General features: G+C 38.7%; 1 protein-coding gene across 1 annotated transcript; it reads right to left on the reverse strand.

Annotated features, from left to right (window-relative positions):
• Positions 1-619: 619 nt before the first annotated feature.
• Positions 620-18,648, reverse strand: LOC18446701 (uncharacterized). The gene is made up of 9 exons (XM_006856811.4): positions 18,281-18,648; positions 16,370-16,614; positions 14,656-14,740; positions 14,344-14,529; positions 13,705-13,875; positions 13,285-13,500; positions 1,867-2,038; positions 1,605-1,776; positions 620-1,127 (listed from the first exon to the last, which is right to left on the reverse strand). Exons 1-9 carry the CDS (start codon positions 18,569-18,571, stop codon positions 1,031-1,033), a joined length of 1,635 nt encoding a protein of 544 aa, XP_006856873.1. The 5' UTR covers positions 18,572-18,648; the 3' UTR covers positions 620-1,030.
• Positions 18,649-19,032: the final 384 nt, after the last annotated feature.

The raw sequence follows: 19,032 nt of genomic DNA on the forward strand, positions 1-19,032 counted from the left end.
GTTGTACGATTCAAGCTTGGGACACTGTTGAAATCAAATCCAAGTCCAAGTCCAAATCTTGTCAAATGTGTGTATCACATGTTACAGAGCTAAACAACATGTGCCCTTTTTGTTCTCCTCACAATCAATAAATACTAGCTACCACATAATGAAAATGCAACTCTAATAATGCTTGTCTGGATAATTACCATCACAAGCCCCTACTTCAGCTTTTGGACATGTGCCAAACAGTAGCATTCTATTTTATGTGTGGGTGTGTGGGCTTCTTGTCTATTTGCCCACATGAGGCCAACATGTTTGCGTGCGGTCCCACATACGCTCAAGCAACCACATATATATATATATATATATATATATATATATATATATAGAGAGAGAGAGAGAGAGAGAAAACACTCCTGTTCAATGCATTGATCCCAGGGCATTTAATCTTTACAGATTGCACCTGGATTGCATGAGGGAAGCCAAGGCTTCATTGTTTGGCGCTACCCTAATATGGTACTAACCAATCTTTTCCTCTCATCATCAGCATCGTGATGATCATGATCATTATCAGTTCCATAAGTTGAGAGGATCATAATCATTATCAGGCTCATATCTGTACAGCCTTCAAACTCAATTTTATTCTCAACTTGATTAGCATTGCTCCACAACTGTTTGAATTCACATGAATATACAAAAATGAACTGATACATGATGAAAATTGTAAAAGTATAGATTATACGGAGACTATGCTTCACTAATCAATTGAAGCAAGTTACAAAACTCTTGCATCATTACCAATATAATCTTCAGTACAGTTTATATTCATTTCCCCTCATGGTCTTAACGCGGACCCAAGTTTCTTTTGGGTAGGAGGACGACTAGAATCCAATTTTTTGTGATGTAAAAATAAAGCAATATTTGAGTGAGCTATAATAACAGCTGGTCAATGATGATAGCACGAACCTACTGCACAACTAAAACATGTGATCGGAAAGGATATGGTCATCAGATTAAGGCTACACACAACATTATAAATACTCAGTCATCACTGCTGCTGCTGCTCATAAATCTGCATATAAGCCTCTGAGAGGGCAACCATTTGAGGAAGAGTTTCTGACACATGCAAGTCTTGCATTTCATACCTGATAGTCGAAAAGCACTCACCAATCAAAAAACAGAAAAATTGAATGGTACCCATCAGAGCAAAAATTTACAAAGTAATATTCAGTTGATGGAACAATAAGATCAATGTCAATCAATCAATCTGAAAATCATGAACAAAGTTTAAAAAGTAAGGAAATTTACAGCTATATACACAGAACTGCATATATCCTCATGAATGAAAATCTAAACTTTGATCATAAGGAACAGGTCAGATGACCTCTTGATTGTTTGAGATATTTTTCTCTTTTTTCAAATAGCCAAATGACTTATTTCGAACTAGAGCAGAAGAATAAACAACAATTAAAGAAAGCAACAGGAAAGGAAACAATAGTCACTTTCACTCTCCACTGCCCTGCAAGTTTGAGATATAAGAGATTAAGTTTCATTAGGAGGATCTATGAGGTTTTACATATATAGCTTTAAATATCATAGGAAATATAAAGCCACCAACATACCATAATTCTTCTGATTTTCTTTGCACAAACACCCTGTAAGATCCTTCTCCAGGCTTTCCATCATGTACAATGTTTGCGATCAGATCATATTTTGACCTCAATCTCTCGTTATCATTAGGTGTTGGTAATGGAATATAATCTTTAAGCTCAAGGTTTTTCACAGGAAAGTTCACTGTTTGAGAGGAATGGAATTAAGTGAGTATATAATTCTCAATAATTAAGAGAAGAGAGAATATTAAATGTTGCTGGATATGTGACTCACCAATAGTTGGATTCTTTTCCATAAAGAAATTGTTCTTTGTAAATCTCCTCATATGGAGAATCAAATACTGGGGTAACCTGATTACACGATATCTCATCCTGGCAAGATGAGGTCTCACAACTTCAGTGACTGATTCACCATCAAACTTCTTTAGTATGTTGAAAAGGGGAACCTGAAAACACAAAACCCTGTTTAAGATCCAAAAGCAAAAAATACAGCAAATCTGATATAGAATTATAGATTATAATCAGGGAAGGAATGATCAGATAATTCCACTATCGCAAACAAAGCCTTCAACAAAGCGGAAATATAGTATAACCCATCAAGGTAATCACTGTCCATTAGAGTGAAGATGATGGAGAAAGTGAGAACCACCACTCTGATCACAAGGCCAATTTATAATATAGCCAACCCGTGTGACACCATACTAGAGTTGAACCTGGACTAAGGCAAAACCACCAATCCAGAGGCACACACAAGAGAAATGGAGAGAGATACAAACACAAGGTATAGAAAGGGGCCTCAGCCCAACTCTTTATCAGATCTATAGGTTTCTGTGTACAGCTATGGATGCCACTAAAGGCTCTAGGCAAAGGGGTTTATAGCCCAAGGTATGCACCCACACACTCATCCGCCAGTTGCATGACCATTAACGCTTGCACAACTATTGCTGCAGCGCGACAGTTGCTAGTGTTCTAAAAAGCAGAAGGAACTGCCTAAACCATGCCTTGGCCACCTAGGCAGGAACCTCATGGTTGAGGCACCACAGAAACAATGTATGTCACTTGGGGGTTGGGGCGAGAGGGTGTGAGTTGTTTGGCTGTGAAACCAAACCCCCCTAATTATGTACTTAGTCAAAAAAATAATAATTATATATATATATATATATATATATATATATATATATATATATGATTTTTAGCATGTTTAGTATGCTTTTGAAGAGTTATGCATATATACATGAATTTGAAACCTGAATTATAGAAATCTAGAAGGTTAAAAACTGAATTATTAGATACAAGAAGATTGAAACCAGTGTTCTGAAATACGACTCAGCCAAGTCAGAGTAACTCGCCCGAGTTCAGTCCTATTTAAAAAAAGACAAATTGTAGAATAGATGTAGTATAACCTGCCTCTTTTTAACATTAATTGTCGAATGGTGTAGTGACTAGGTTAGCCGCCTTTGGGCGCCTCCTTTACGAGGGATCTTGGGTTCAATTCCCACGAACCCTTTTTTTTAAGCTCCTGTATACGCCTCCTTTATGAGATGATAATGAGGACAGCATTAAATCAGGGGGATTCGAACCCCAGCTGTGACATGGAATATGCGTGAGCACCATCCAAAACGCCATTTATGCTACTTTTGACTTGAAATTGACCTAGTTATTTATATAAACTATAAAAATACAGCATACACTTTACTTGACGGAAACTCGCCTCGCCCTTACCTCGGCAGATTCCGAGTGACCTTGGCCGAGTCTCGAAACATTGATTGACACTTGAACACATTTGAAATGAAACAACAATCATCTGAGTCATATGGCATTGTGAATATGGACTATGGACCACAGGCCCCATATGACTTATGAATTAAATAGTTACATGTCATATGAACAAAGGTCCCAAAAGACTAGTGAGTCAACTCCCAAGTTCCAAAACAACAAAACCAGAAATTAAACGTCAAATTGCAAACTAAGATTCATTGCCAAGGTCTATCCCGTCAAAAGCCACCACCAGCTACATCATCACAATCCCTACATCTGATACCAAGCTACTATTGTCAGTCAACCTCTCCTGAACAGCTCTTCTTCCTATGTCTCCTCTGTGTCAGCCTCCCCCTCCTCCTCCTCCTCCTCCTCTATTGTCCTGAAGCTCATCTTTAAAGATTGTGCATAGGACTCAATGAGCTTACAGGAACCTCAAGAACTTGGCCCTACCTCAAAACTCCAGAAGGAAATGCTTGATTGTCGCCGGCATCGATTAGCCACTCACTAAACTGATCCATATTTCTCAAAGCAATGGGTTCAATATAAAAGCACTCCGACAACCTATGATTATATTTAAAATATGCAAGATTGTTCAGTCTCTTTTGCTCGAGTTTGTTTCTCTTTTCCATATGGACCTGTTGGATAATGTATGAATGCATAATTTTGAAAAAATAATGCAAGTTAGGGAAGCTGTAATACGGCATACATGGATTGACAACAGTAGGACAATGTGACTTAAAAAATTACCAACTCAGATGACCAAAAGTTGTGTTGCAACCAGATGAGTACAAGTTAGGTTCAAGATGTGAAGGGTCATCCTTGGCAAGAGCCTGGCTTTTCCTCCTTATGTGGCTCACAATAGAAGTACATGACACTGATATTTACTAAAAACAGAATATAGAATATACTAGTTTTGTACTATACCGCATCTATATTTCTAATTTACTATTACATAAATCAAGTAATCAAATCACAAATTCACAATGAAAAAGCAAGTACAAAGACTGCCTAGATGGATTTTAGTCCTCTACCTTATGTCTATAATTGTCCTAAGTAGCTCCATCAAGAACTTGTACATATTCATCACCTTTTTTATGAGGTTTTGGAGTTCTACATCAGGGCTGAGTGTCTTGCTGCGCATACAGAATCCATCCATGATTCAACCTTAGGAATCAATCATTCAATCTCATAATTAGTATAAAAAACATGCACAGCTTAGAAAATAGGCTCAACGCGTGCAAGGACCTATGCATCTGGCTGGTCCACTTATCATCTACTAATGTCATAATACATGAATACTTTTTCTCATTATACCCGTAGTTCTTCCATATCTACTCCCTGGCAACCTCCATTGCCTGATAAATATAACTAATGGGTGGTTCCTTCTCACCATCTACTATATGGAACACATTTACCAAAGAATCGAATGCTTGGAGGGAGTAGCCATCCCAGTCCACAACTACGGTCGCAGAACAAGTTCAAACACCCTTTGTGTGCTTGGACCACTTGTTATTGGTCCATTGTTCAAAGACAAACATAGCACTGAGCATGTCTTTTTGCGCAGGCCAATATAGACTAAACAGACAAATAAGAAGTGGCACCCCTGGTTTCACCAACCTCCTCTTCTCTGTGAACTTCCTCATCATAGCCAAGACATGTGGGTGGTAGTATATGAGAACAATGATGGCTTTTGCTTTCTTTATTGTCGAGTCCATAATTTTCCACTTGCTAATTGTCTTGCAATGAGCCACAAATGGCAGCAAAAAAATATGCCACCTCTTATCCCTTAGTAGTGTGGTGACAGGCATATTGGCAGCAACCATACTTGTGACCACTTGAATGACTACCACTCACCCATGTCCTCTACATGGTCCGCTATGCTGTGACCTGTGCACTGTGTGCTTCCTCAGATGCATCAATGAACTTCAAAAACATTATCCCCATTTAACAATTCACCATTGAGTTCATGATACTTCTCCAACTCCTACCAGTCTATGAATCAGTTAGTATTGAGACCCCTTACTTCCCCCATGCATTTTCAAATGCTTATTTATGAACTCACCTCCTTACACAAGGGATCCCCTGAGCATACGAGGTGCAGAGACCTTCAACCCAGGCCCCAACGGCAACCCTGCTTTCAACATAGCTTGAAAGCTCTTCAAGCCAAAAGCATTGAATGCAATGCCTGTTGTTTCATCCATTAGAGAAATATATTGACATACCCGAGCCCTATCTTCTTCTTGAAGTGGTTCTCTATAGAAGTCTGTTTATTGTCTCTAACCACAGCCTGGGGATCAGGAATAACATAAGAAACCATAGGCCACTTTGTGCAAGGTTTCTTCAGCCCAAACCCCCAGTGCCTACTAATTCTAGTTGAGCCCACTTGTCATCTTCTTCATTATCACCAAACATACTCATTAACCTGAAAATTTCCTTATATTTCTTTTGTTTATCTTCTGTCTTCCTTTGCCCACCTCCAAATGTGCCAAGATTTTAATCCTAACATTGACCTGGGGCTATATCACCTCTGTTACTGGACAAATATCTCTTTACTTGATATATGCCCGCATTTGCATCTATTGGATCAAGCAAAAACGCATATTTCCAATGCGGATCTTGTTAATTTGAAAAGAATATGACATTGCCACCTACTCATCAAAAGAAGCAAACTAACACCCAAACTTGAAAGAATCACAAAACCAAAAACCAATCTTGATTAGACACAAAATGCACCAAATCAAAATCCAATTCAGCCTTTCCGACTCCAACACCACAGAGGCCACAGCCTCCTCTTCGGCCTCGGGAATTTTAACCACACTTGGGGACCCTCCTTGATCATTGAAGGAGATTCCAAGAATGTTATTGCATGGACCTCTAGATCTTCCCCTTGTCCATGGAGGATGGACCACATTTTGGATGAGATATTCCACATTTGCAGAGATATGCACATTGTATGGAGAATACTTGGAGGGAAGCATGCTGTAGCCGACACCCTCGCTATGGAGGGAGCCACCCAACACAACTCGCAAGGGACCCTTTCGGGAATTTTTTAAGTTCTCAAGTCCCGTATTTTGGATATTCTTTTCTTGTTATTTTTTGCTATACGGGTTGCATAGCATTTTTTGGGCCCCAAAGAGAGCTTTTGGACTCGAGCACCCAACTTGAGGTTTGCTGAATTGTTTGTAGCACTTCTTTACCCAATACAACAGCTAACACTTTCAAAAAAAAAAAAAAATCCAATCTTTAAAATGAATTAAAAAAACTAGAACCCATATATTGTAAAAAGGTACCACACATAAACCCAATCTCGAAAAAAGTCACCAAGAAACCCATAAACCCATACTAGAAAGAAATTTACAAATTCAAAATTGGAATTAGAAACTAGAAAAAAAAAATTAACATCACCAGAACCTAATTATTGGAAAAAGCAACTAAACCAAAACCTAATCCCGAGAAAAGTCATCAAGAAACCCAAAGCTATACTAGAGAAACTTTACAAAACCATACAGTTCAAAATCAAAATCTGAAACTAGAAAAAAATCACAACACTAAATTGCAGATAACGGAAAAAACCTCCAAACCAAAACCACATGATAGATGAAGTCATCAAGAAACTCAGCTCATACTAGAAAAAATTACAAAATAAAAAACTTCTCTACCAAAAAAAGATACAAATACCCTATGATAACTAAAAAAAAAAACCCAAACTAAATTTCAATCTCCTAAAAGTAATAACAATATAGAAACCGCAGTTGCATCATTCTCCCAAGGTTGCGAGAAGCTTGACCTCGAGCTTGTAGATTTAACACATACTTCAAAGGCCTTTTGAATAGCTACTGATGGAGTCCCACCATTTTAGTTTCTCCACTTTTTCCACTTCAATAAAATAATTAATAAAACACAATAGGCACCTTGTGTAAAATCTTTGAGATATCAAGCATAATTTTGATTTCTCTCGAGTTCCACCCTCAATTCATTCCATTCAAAGAACGTGTCTACCAAACTGAACAAGTCAATAAAGCCCTCATAGTGGAGCTTACCATGAAATTCGCTGAGATCAACCTTGATAATGACATCTTGAGGATACTAAACAACCATGGTTCTTGCCTCAAAATTTGGTCAGTAAGTACAGGATTAGCCCTTGGAGTCAGTCGCGGAGCTCAATTGATCCCTAAGCTGAGATTTAGTATTGGATTTATGGAATTACGAGCACCTACTTGCTAATCGCATTTGCAGTTTATTTCAACCACTGATTTATTTTATTGATCTCTCCTCAAAGTTCACAAATCTAAAAGTTCACCAATCTAGACTCGAAAGTATTCCATAGCTTGATTTACACTCTCTTTGATTTGCTGATCCAAAACCTCCATGATCCTCGATCTCAAGAGCAGGTTTTGGCAGCATTGTGATGGATGGATCTTCTGAAGCTATGATACCATTTCATGTAGGAAAGAGGAGAAGAAAAACAAAACAAACCAAAAAATAAAAATAAGAATAAGAATATACCCTCTAAGTCTACAAGGGAGTCCACCTAAAAAGATTGTTTCATATGACCCAAAAATCAATTCTTCCCTCTATCTCTTTTAGCATGTCTAACACTTACATATTTATAAAAAAAAACCTAAAAACTCTAAGTTACCCCATAATAAATCTGAATCATTATTAAATCCTAGCCCTTCATCATCACAAAATTAAATTTCCATTTTTATCCCCAGTTCCACAAAAAAAAAGGATATAAATACTCTATGACAACTAAAAAAAAATAACCCCAAACTTAATTTCAGTTTCCTAGAAAATATAAAAAAGTAGAAAGTTGAAGTTGTATCACATGGCCTATGGCTGTTACGCAAGCCTGTGTCTTGGGCAACTAAATTCAAATCCTACTCTTGATCATTAATGGCTAATACGGCTGCACTACCCCAGGTGTATGGTGAGCCACACCTTTTGCACATTGATCATACCCATGTCCTGTTAGGTCGTGCTGGCCATGGGTCGGCAATCCAAGCCTCAGAATGTTGGTATTGGTAGTCCCCCAAGTCCCAACATCAAGTCATCCATCTGCACCATCTTGCCTAAGGTCTGGGACCATGGGTCTTTGCCACTAGCCCACATGCAAGTGCATCTCGAAGCTTCATTTCATACCAAACCCACCTCCCACCAATGGTTGGTAAAGGCTAAAAATACTCCCTCATAAAGGTTTATCAGTCTATAGAATTGGCATTCTATGCGAGATAGCTAAATCCCCCAAAGTAGCACATATCTATATATGATGATCCTTTGCAGCATTGATCCATCACTGAGAGAGGTTCCTCATGCCTCACTTAGCCCATCCACGCAAAGCTAAGAAGGGAACAAGCCTCCCCCACCTTAAGTCCAACAGTACTCATGCATTGAGGTCCCCAAAAACCTCAGCGTGGTCCAAGTTTCGACAAAGCCTCAAACTAAATCATTCTCTTCATCACACCAATGGTCAAGCAACCATTGCCACCAAGTACTATCTCTTGTACACATGAACAGGTCTTTTGTTGCCCCCATGTGCCCAGCTAGGTGCATGGTTAGATCTGTTGTTGCCATCATGGTCAATGCCACCTCACACAATAAGAGGAAGGACTAACTCTAGCGTTACCACAGGTTGAGTGATACCTGAGGTAAACATGTGGGTTATTGCATCTCTTCTTGTTTGCCTCATTAGACAAGGTGGATGTCCCCTCCATCACAACTCTAGTAGGTTGACAATGCATCATTCGTCATGGAGCAGAGCAACCTTGGCCACTTGCCAACCTCACCACTAACAGCTTTCTCATCATGACCCCACCAGGGTCTTTACTTGAATCCTTCGTCTATGCTGCCTCAATGGTCTTTAGCTCAGGCTCTTCCCACACCTGCACCTACATCTAACAGCTGTAGTGCACTCAATAGCTACAAGGAACATGACCACATCGCGGCCTCCTCCATCATCTCTAACTTCTTGAACCATGATGAGGAGTTGCTTTTATGAGCAGTTCCTTGCTCAATGGTCAGCTTTGCAAATGCAGCAGCGGAGCAACCAGAGGCCTTCAGTCTCTCTCTCTCTCTCTCTCTCTCTCTCTCTCTCTCTCTCTCTCTCCTCTCTCTCTCTCTCTCCCCTCTCTCTCTCTCTCTCTCCCCCCCCTCTCTCTCTCTCTCAGTTACCGTGCTTCCTCATCTCGGCCATAGGCCCAACCTTGCAGCCCACGTAAGAAATTGAACAGCCGGTCCTCTTCAATCAAAATTCGGATATCCAACCTGAGGGATGCAAAGTTCTTCAGATACTCCCTCATTAGGTTTTGCAAAGCCTCACAAGCCCTTCAGGCCACATTGCCTGGCAAGAATTGATCCTCTAGCACTTGTTTCAAGACCTCCCAAGTGCTCTGATTTAAAGTGCAACAAATCCCCCCCCCCCCCCCAATCCTTAAACAGAGTTCTGCACCAACCTAATCTTCCTCATGGGCACAAGCAACCTAAACCTTGGTCCCATAGAAAGTTCCCCAACACTTTAGAGCCCCTTACTCCATTAAATACCTTGATGCCTAGCACTCTCAGGCATTGAGATCCAGCCCACCCGTGGTGTTGCACAAGGCCTTCTTGACAAGGATCATGTCTTCTTGCAGGCCACAAGAATCATCATGAAAGAGGCAATGAAAGCTTTCAAGTCATCCATAAGGACTCCCATACAAGCACACCATGTGCACCCAACTCTCTACGTTTGTCTTCAAGACACAGATCCAAGCCTTAAAACATAGTTATGATTTGCCCCAAACTGCCATCTTGGATCCCATATGTGACCCTCAAAGTACGAGAAACATTCCCAAATTTTGGCCAAGACACCACCAACTATGGCCACTGACCACGTTTTGATACTATGCTCTAATACCAACTGACACAAGGCACCATAGTGGTTGGAAACTTGTAGGAAAGGTCATGGACCCGCTCCGGAACCTCGATCCCACAATTCCAACTAGGGATCTTGGATGGAACGTGGATCCCTATATTGTAATCCTCGATGTCAGTGGGTTTGAACCGCGGCTCTCAAGTGTATGATTCAGTGCATATAATATTTTCTCTATTCAGCACTGATTCATATGCACTGATTCAAGTTTGTGCCCGATGGTACTGTGAACCCACACATCATTTGTGATCCCTTAAAACTTACTACTGCGATTCCTTCCTCATGGAATCGCGCTTCCCTATGACAAGGATCCCGCTCCCTTGATATACGATTGTACGAACAACAATCCTAACCACAAGGAGCTTCCAGCAATCCACAGTTCTAGAGACTTGAGCCAGCTCCTACTCCAAGGAACGCACCCGCACTCGCACCGAAAACTATGATTTCCACTATAGCCACCCTCGTCAAACCAAGCAAAAGTTGAACCCGGACAAAGGCAAGGCTATTATTCCACAAGGACACACACGAGCAATGGAGCAAGATAAGCACACAAGGCATGCATAAAAAGTAGAAAAGGCCCTCAACCCACTATTAGCTTTATACAGTTACTTGTACATCCACGAATGCCCTTCAAGGGTCCGAACTAGAAGTTTTTAGCCCAACTATGCACGTGCACACTCATCGGTTGGTCGCATAGCCATTAAGGCCTGCACCATCATTACCAACCATCACTCGATGTGGTAATTACAAGCCCACACCGACCATCAATGACTTACCCATCATAGTTCATTAAGGAGGGGCATTGATTTAGTCAACCCATTCCATAGGTCATTATTGCCCCATGCATACCAAGCCAAACATGTATAAGCATTACACGGCAAGTAATGACCACACAGCTACATTACAAGTCCCTTTCTCACATGGATTATGGACATTAAACAAGCCCACATTCGTGTACTTACACAATTCAAATCCTTCATTGGTCAACCCACTTGCCCAAAGCAGGTGCATAGTTCACTACCTGCTTACACATGGATCATGCCCATTTCCCATCAAGTCATGCTTCATAGGTCGACCATCCAAGCCTCGACATGTTGGTCACAACAGTCCGCCAAGTCCAACTATTGAACTATCCCTCCACACCATCTGGACCAAGGTCTTGCAATAAGGGTTTTTGCTGCTAGCCAACATGTGTGCCCATGCCTAAGCTTCACATGACACTAACTCCCTATCAACTGAATGTCAGTCAAGGCTCGAGGTACTCCAGATAGATTCTGCAGTTCAAAAAAACTGGCGATCTAGGAAGAGAGCCAAATCCTCGTAAGTAGCACAAGCATGTACATGATTTGATGATCCTATGTGTTCTACTTCATTGCTATGGGAGGTACTGCATGCCTCGCTTAGCCTACACGCATGATTCTAAGAAGGGTTTCTCATTGGAGGGAGATGACCTCTGTGGACTACGAGAATGCAATAGACCATTAGATTATAATACAATATCCCTTTTCAAGCCCACACTTGGTTCAAAGTTCATATAATTCATAGGATATCTTTCCTTTTTGAGATAATATAACAACGGATAAGGCCAACAAAGAAAATTGGGTGTACTTTTTTCCCATATCAAAGTACACTTCCTATGCTTCATAAGGGAGCCTGAAAGTGCACTAGATTTGCAAATAGATTAAATTAATAACCAAGTGATCAATAGCAATGAATTGGAGGAAGCCTAACAATTAACAGCAGCAATAGTGCGTTGGACCAATCCAACCATTGGTCAAACCATTTGGACTAGATTCTAGAAAACATAAAAAAAAAAAGTGGATTTGATGCTGTCGACAGTTATTGATCAACAGGCTTAATGTTATTAACTATTATTGGTCTCTGGTCTAGCCAAAACCAGTCCAACCATTCGTCAAACCGGTTGGACCAGATTCTAGAAAACATGAAATAAAAAATAGACGTAATAGTCCAAAAATATAAAATGCACTAAAAAAATTACCCAATTTCATTTAAATGGTCGAGCTTATTAAAACCGGCTAGTCCAACTAACCCAACCAGTCAAACATTAGTTTTGACCAGTTCTTGACCAAACCCAATTTTTACATTGGACCTGAACGGCCAAGGTACTGGTCGGTAGTCCAACCGATCGAACCATCGGTTTGGTCCGGTCATGATAACTATACTTGCAACAAGCACTCTAAATAAAATAAATAAATATCCAAAGAAGGTCTTTTCCTCCTCTTGTTTAGCTTCCCTTTATCCTATAATTAATATCTCCCTCTTCCTCTGTCACTCATGCATTTTCCCATAAACCCATCATTCCAAGACTCTACTTCCAAGTCACATACTTCTCTTTCTAACTCCTAAACTTTGGACCTCCCACATGATCCCCATCTAATTTCGAAAAACTAACTAAAGCAAGAAGATGAGAAAAGGAAGATCCTATCTTTTAACACTCCAACCATGTTAACTAACTAAATCAAGAAAGATCTCATGCCAATCCTACGAGGTGTTCTGCTCAACTACTAGCCCAGCCCACAACATTAAATAAAAATTCCCTTTCTAACCCCCATGCTCATCATCATCAGAGCCTTATCCCAACTATTTGGGGTAGGCTATTTCACCCCCATGCTACAATTCCTAAAAATAACACTTAAAACTGAAGACAGAAAATCCATAGAGAAAAACTAAAAACATAAGCTCCTAAAATTTCACAATACATCCATTAATCACAACAACTAAAACCCATAAAAACACCCAAATCTGGTCATCCAGCACCTGTAGCATGAACAGTGTCCAGATGGTTTGGGAGTCAAGTCTCTACCCCAAACATCCAAAGTTTTGGCTAATTTAAGTAGTGGTTTATGATGTAAAATTTTGAATTTAGGAAAATGATAGAACCTATCAGACAATTTTAGAGAATGAATACTGTAATATAAAAAGTATCAAAAAGTTACTGCAATATAAACAGAAATACTACTGCCATTTATTTTCTTTCTGGATATTGTATAGTATATAACCGACCTGTGGAATTATATTTTTCTCCATGACATCTTTGAAAAGTGGAGGAGGGGGTAAATCAAGCCCGAGCATTAAGAATGGCATTCGGTTAGTCTCTCTGAGAACATTCTCCACCACTGTTCCCTCTTGTGAAACAGAAGCTTTATTCTGCTGATCACCATTTTCTTTCTTCTCAGAACACTGTTTATTTTGAATTTCCTTCACAACTTCCAACTCCCCCTGTAAAACATGGTCACCAAAATATGAACAACGGCTTAAAAGGACATAATGAAATATAAAATGTAACGGGATTTATGCCTAGGGTTATCTTTTTAGCTGTGAAAGGAACACAACAATACATTGCAAGTTTGAATCCTACAGCTTAAACTACCCCAACAAAAAAAACAAAAAAGTGAAAAGAATTCTTGGTTGTGAAAGTAGAACCTGAAAGCACCGGTATATAATGCTGCCGTTGGGCCTCTTAGAACCCCCAAGATCTGTATGCAGTGTATTCAGAAGCCAGGACATAAACTCAACTGGATCTGACTGCACCCCAATTCTAAACCGCTTTTTACTGGCTTTCATAACTGCCTGGAGGAATTCATGGGGACTCACCTGCACACAAATGAAGGTTGAGGAAACACACTCTCAATTAACAAAAACACCTCTTTTTAATGTTGAAAATGACTGCCAAGAGTCTCTCTCTCTCTCTCTCTCTCTCTCTCTCTCTCTCTCTCTCTCTCTCACACACACACACACACACACACACACACACAAACTAAAAAGAGAGCTCTTTGTCATGTCAAAAATAAATGGTTACTCTCTTATCCACACACACACAATGAAAGACAGCTCTTTGTCATGTTGAAATCAATGTTCTCTCTCTCTTCTCATATACACACACTGAAAGAGAGCTCTTTGTCATGTTGAAAATGAATGTTCTCTTTTATCTCTCTCTCTCTCTCTCTCTCTCTCTCTCTCTCTCTCTCTCACACACACACACACACAAAAAAAAAAAAAACAGAAAATGGTCTCCTTTATGCTGGAACATAAGTATTAGACAGTGGCTTCATGAATACAAACCTGTCCCTTAAAGTTGCGAGCATGCCATATCTTCCGTGTAAGTTCTCCGAATCGATGAACAAGAGGAGATCTGCAATTCTGATAGTTTTCAGGAATGAGAAAGAAGTTCCTTAATGGGGTTACACGCATCAGTGATTGAATAGTAACATTAACGAAATCTGTTTCCTTGATGTTATTGAGTCCAACCTGAAACAAACAGCCAAATTAAAACTCTTGATTTGCACACCGAAATAAATCCAAATACTGGACTTACACAGAAGATATGGCATGCCCACATGCCTATTAGAAAGGGAAAAAGAATATATCAATCACCATTCCAGGAAGATAGTCTGAACCATCAAGAGCCCTTGACCATTGTTTATTTGTATCAATATGGTCGACCTGCTCTCTATTAAATCTGTAATAGAAAACTAGACAAATTAGCTTGCAGTAAATGATGGGTCATAAAGGAAAGACATTCAACAAGCAATGACCTTGCTTAATAGAGATTTAATCCAAAAAGAAGCAACAAGAAAAGAGGTGGGGGGGATAAGGGAATACCTTGTAAGGTGCAGGAACAATTGAAATAAATTTTTATAGAACCAACCACTTAAGAAATTCCTATTCTAGAAATATTGAATACATAAAGGATCAACTAGTCAGCATTTCTACCTCAACAACCACTACATACTGTCCAATTGTGGAAGCGAACAGCAATAGGCAAGTTTAATTGAACCTTAAGTGCGATCAGTAGGAAAAGCTCACAAATAACTACCTTCCATATTGTTTTTCATCCACAAATATTGGGCATATTGAAGTAGACCGTGTTATACATCAAGGAATTATTCTATTCTACTGAGTCCTGTATGCACTTTGTAGAACTTGATAATCAATTTGCACATATATTTACCAACTTTCTCATGTAAACTGTCATTTTCCTTTAGTGTGCAGACACTGAAATCATTTTGTAGGTTAATGTTGACATACCTCACTACAGTACTAAATTGCACTTATATAATTGGAAAAATTGTTTCATGTGGGCTAGACCACATTTCTACATATGCAGTCCAGAAAGAGTGAAACATCCATCTTAGAAATGGAGGCAAGTAGGTGTTCCATTTAAAAACAATAGAAACTAACGGTCCAAATGTTTTCTTACTAGAATTATTATTTTTAGTTTTTAAAACTTATTTATTTTTTCATATTGATGATCTCCATGTTAGAGATTACATGTCCTTAAAAATTAAGTTTTAAAATCTATCTCAAAAATAGATTTATTAAGAAGCCCGCATTTCTACATATGCGGGCTTGGCCGCATAGAAACCGCGTCCTATATAATTTATGTCATAATTTGCATTTATGCATGATTTAAGACCGACTTTCTCACTATTTGCAAATTAAATTATGAAAAGAGGACTTTGCAATTATTCAAAGGCAATCTTATGTATCTATAGGCATTAGGCAATACCTAGCCTCTGTACTGTTGAAATCCCATGTATTTAGAGGCATTAGGCATGCGCAAGGTGGAAGGCAGAACTCACCAAGACAATCTTGGTGCTGGACCAGCCTGGTACTCTAGTCTAGTTTGTGTAAGAATGTATAAGGATACTTTATATTGTGTTCAATACTTCAAAGCAAGTCCTGCACTTTGTATGCTATTTATAACATTCTTATAATAAAAAATATTCATAATGTTTTCAGCAACTTATTTCCATTCCTTGGTCATCTACTACTAGCTTGAGGCCTCCAAATTCTCTTTTCGCTTCTATATATGTTTATCACATAGCTGAGCATATGTCCAATAGTGATTCTCTCTGTTCTTTTACAATAAGAAGTCCAACTACTGATCAGAATCAAAAAAACTTTTACAGGCATGTCAACAAGCAAATATGTGATAATAGAAGATGCTTGTGATTTATTATTTTTTTCGATAGTTAAAAAGATGCAATTGCATTATATCAAAATGAAGTTGCACTACACTAAAATTTTAAAAGCACTACACGAAATTCAATTCACTCCTTGGCAATACACAAATAGCAATTCACACCTTGGGTTTAGGACATGGCGAATATCATCTAGTGATGGATCATTAACTTCATATCCATCAGGAAGACAGTAGACCCTCTCGGTTCGTAGATTGATATAGACATGGTGACCTGCTTCAAGACTATGTGTATATGCATGTGACTTTTTGCCCCTTCCTTGGTAGTATTTCCCACAAACCAAGCAAGCATATACATTTAAGTTTGACAGAGAAACAGAGCAGAACTTCTCAAAATCAAAGTCCAAGACCTGCACATTTGCAAGATACAATAAATTCATCAAATTCTCCTATTATTTCCATCACATAAAAGATACCAACAAAAATGCAACTGTTCCTAGCATGAGGAGGGTAAGAGCTAGCAAGTTAAGAAGGACATTTGTAAATTTGACAAACAAGCAACATATTTGACACAAGATTGGAACAAGAACAGGAATATAGCAACTTATAATAATATTTTCTACACTTATTCTGTTAACCATGATTTCTCAATCTAAGCTCGCTAAGAGTTAAAATACAAAAAATGCTTTCAATCATTCTACAAATTATTCATTCTGATGCGATTATTATATTCAAGATCATTTCTAACTCAGAATCCCCTGGAAATCAGTGGCTTTATAACAGCCCAAGGAAAGAGATGATGGTGAAATTTTTATCTTTTGATGAGTGCATACAAAATGACTTTGGTTCAATGAATGTTCTTGTACAAGATGGTGATGAATATTGTCAGGCTACTAACTCCCAAAATTCAAACAAACCAACATTGAAGAAGGTGGAATTTAAAAGAGGCTAATTTACCCTAATCCTGCAATTCTTGCAACAATTCAAGAGTTTAGTTCCGATGCAACCAGGTACTTAAACCACAATTCCTTCTAAATTTTCAACAAATCCACTCCCCAATATTGAGGACTAACTGGCAACTTGAACCACAAGTTATTTATCAATATATACAAGGAAGACATACGCAATTAAATGCTATGGGATTATATTCGATTAAAACTTTGATTTTTGCTATCCAGAGTAATTCACATTATTAAGTTGAAAGAAGATTTTTGGACCTTACAGACCTAAAGGGGTTTGCAAAGAATCCTCAAAACTTCCCATAAGAACATGCCCCCCTTCTAAAATCCCCTCCAACATAGTGAATAGATATTGACCACACCATGCATTTCTAGAACATTTCACATTTTCTTTTTACTAAGGGCCTCAGCATGTCAGCCAGTTGACTGGGATATGGTGTTTAAATTACCTAGCCAAGACAACCAAGCAATCATTTGACTTCTAGAGCACAGTGCAGAGCATCCCTATGACACAAGTTCTTATTCCGCATAAATAATAGAGATAAAAGCGAATCAATATCCGTCCAAATCTTTTGTATACAAGTGAATGATGAATCCTCAAGGATCAATAATCAAATTTCATTTAAAACACCCAAAGGTTACTTGAGTTATTGAAGAAGATAAATAATCACATTAATAATACAATTTTTCTCAAACTGAGCACTGCAACAAGTGCCCATGGCCCCATACCAGAATTGGGGATAGAGCTTCATTTTTTAAGAGATATCTGTTGCTTTGATATTCTTTTTTGGGTAGTACAGTGGGGATGGGTCCCCAACCTTAGGTAGGAATGGAACTAAAGAAGCCATGTTGAACACCTAGCTTGAGCCCATTCGTAAACAATAATCATCTCTAAAAACGATACACGGGTTGTTCGTACCTTTTATGAAATAATCAAATCGGTTCTTTCCCACTTCTATGAAATAAGTCAAACTCGGTTCCATAAATTATCGGTATCTGTCCTCTCAAAAAGTAAAAGAACGAAAATGAAAAGCGAAATTTGCAGAAACCCAGTTAAGTAAGAACCCCAACAGGCCATTAACAAAGTTCTCCCAAAAAAGGATCATGAATAAAGTACCTGGCGATTGACTGTATCCAAATAAGGGCAATCCCTTCGAACCTCAACTTGCTTTTGTCGCTGCCCGTGAAATAAACTCCCATTCTCTCTGTTCCCCTCTTCTTCTCTTCCTTCTCTGTCATCATCGTCCTCTTCCTCTTCTTCAGAGTAATAAGAAGCCAAAGGTAGGAGACTTGAATGGGTGTTCTCAGTTGTTGGATTCATCTCGTGGTGACCTACTTTCTGCCTCTTCAACTCTGGGGAGGATGATAAATCTCCATTAACATCTGCTTCTTCTATCTTCCCTCCCATTCTTTTGTTATCTCAGATCATCTTCGTTCGCGAGCTGCCCGCTTTCTACTGGGCTTCCCCTTCCAGAAATCCCTCTCTCGAGTCGTGACCTCTCTCTCTTGCTTTTGTAGTTAGGGGGGCGCGTTTGATTTGTCGGTAAACACTTTTGTTGGATAACTGTTTAAATTTTCGTTAGTAATGGTCATATGTGACCCTATTTAAATTTTCGATAGTAATGGTCATATGTGACTTTCTCACAACAACATACGCAGGATTTCAAATGATTACCATTAAATTTAAGATATATATATATAAAAAAATCAAATTTATAATTTTTTTAAAGATTTATATTAAATTTATTAATAATTTTTTATATCGTACGTGTGGAAAGGTCTCATAGGATTATTACATTTTTTTTCTCTATTTTTATTAACACATTTAAGAAATATTGTGTAATGAATTTCATATGTTGGATAACTTTA

Source organism: Amborella trichopoda, chromosome 10, assembly GCF_054954075.1.
Source record: "Amborella trichopoda isolate Santa Cruz 75 chromosome 10, AtrichopodaSantaCruz75HAP2 v2.0, whole genome shotgun sequence".
NCBI classification, from domain to species: domain Eukaryota; kingdom Viridiplantae; phylum Streptophyta; class Magnoliopsida; order Amborellales; family Amborellaceae; genus Amborella; species Amborella trichopoda.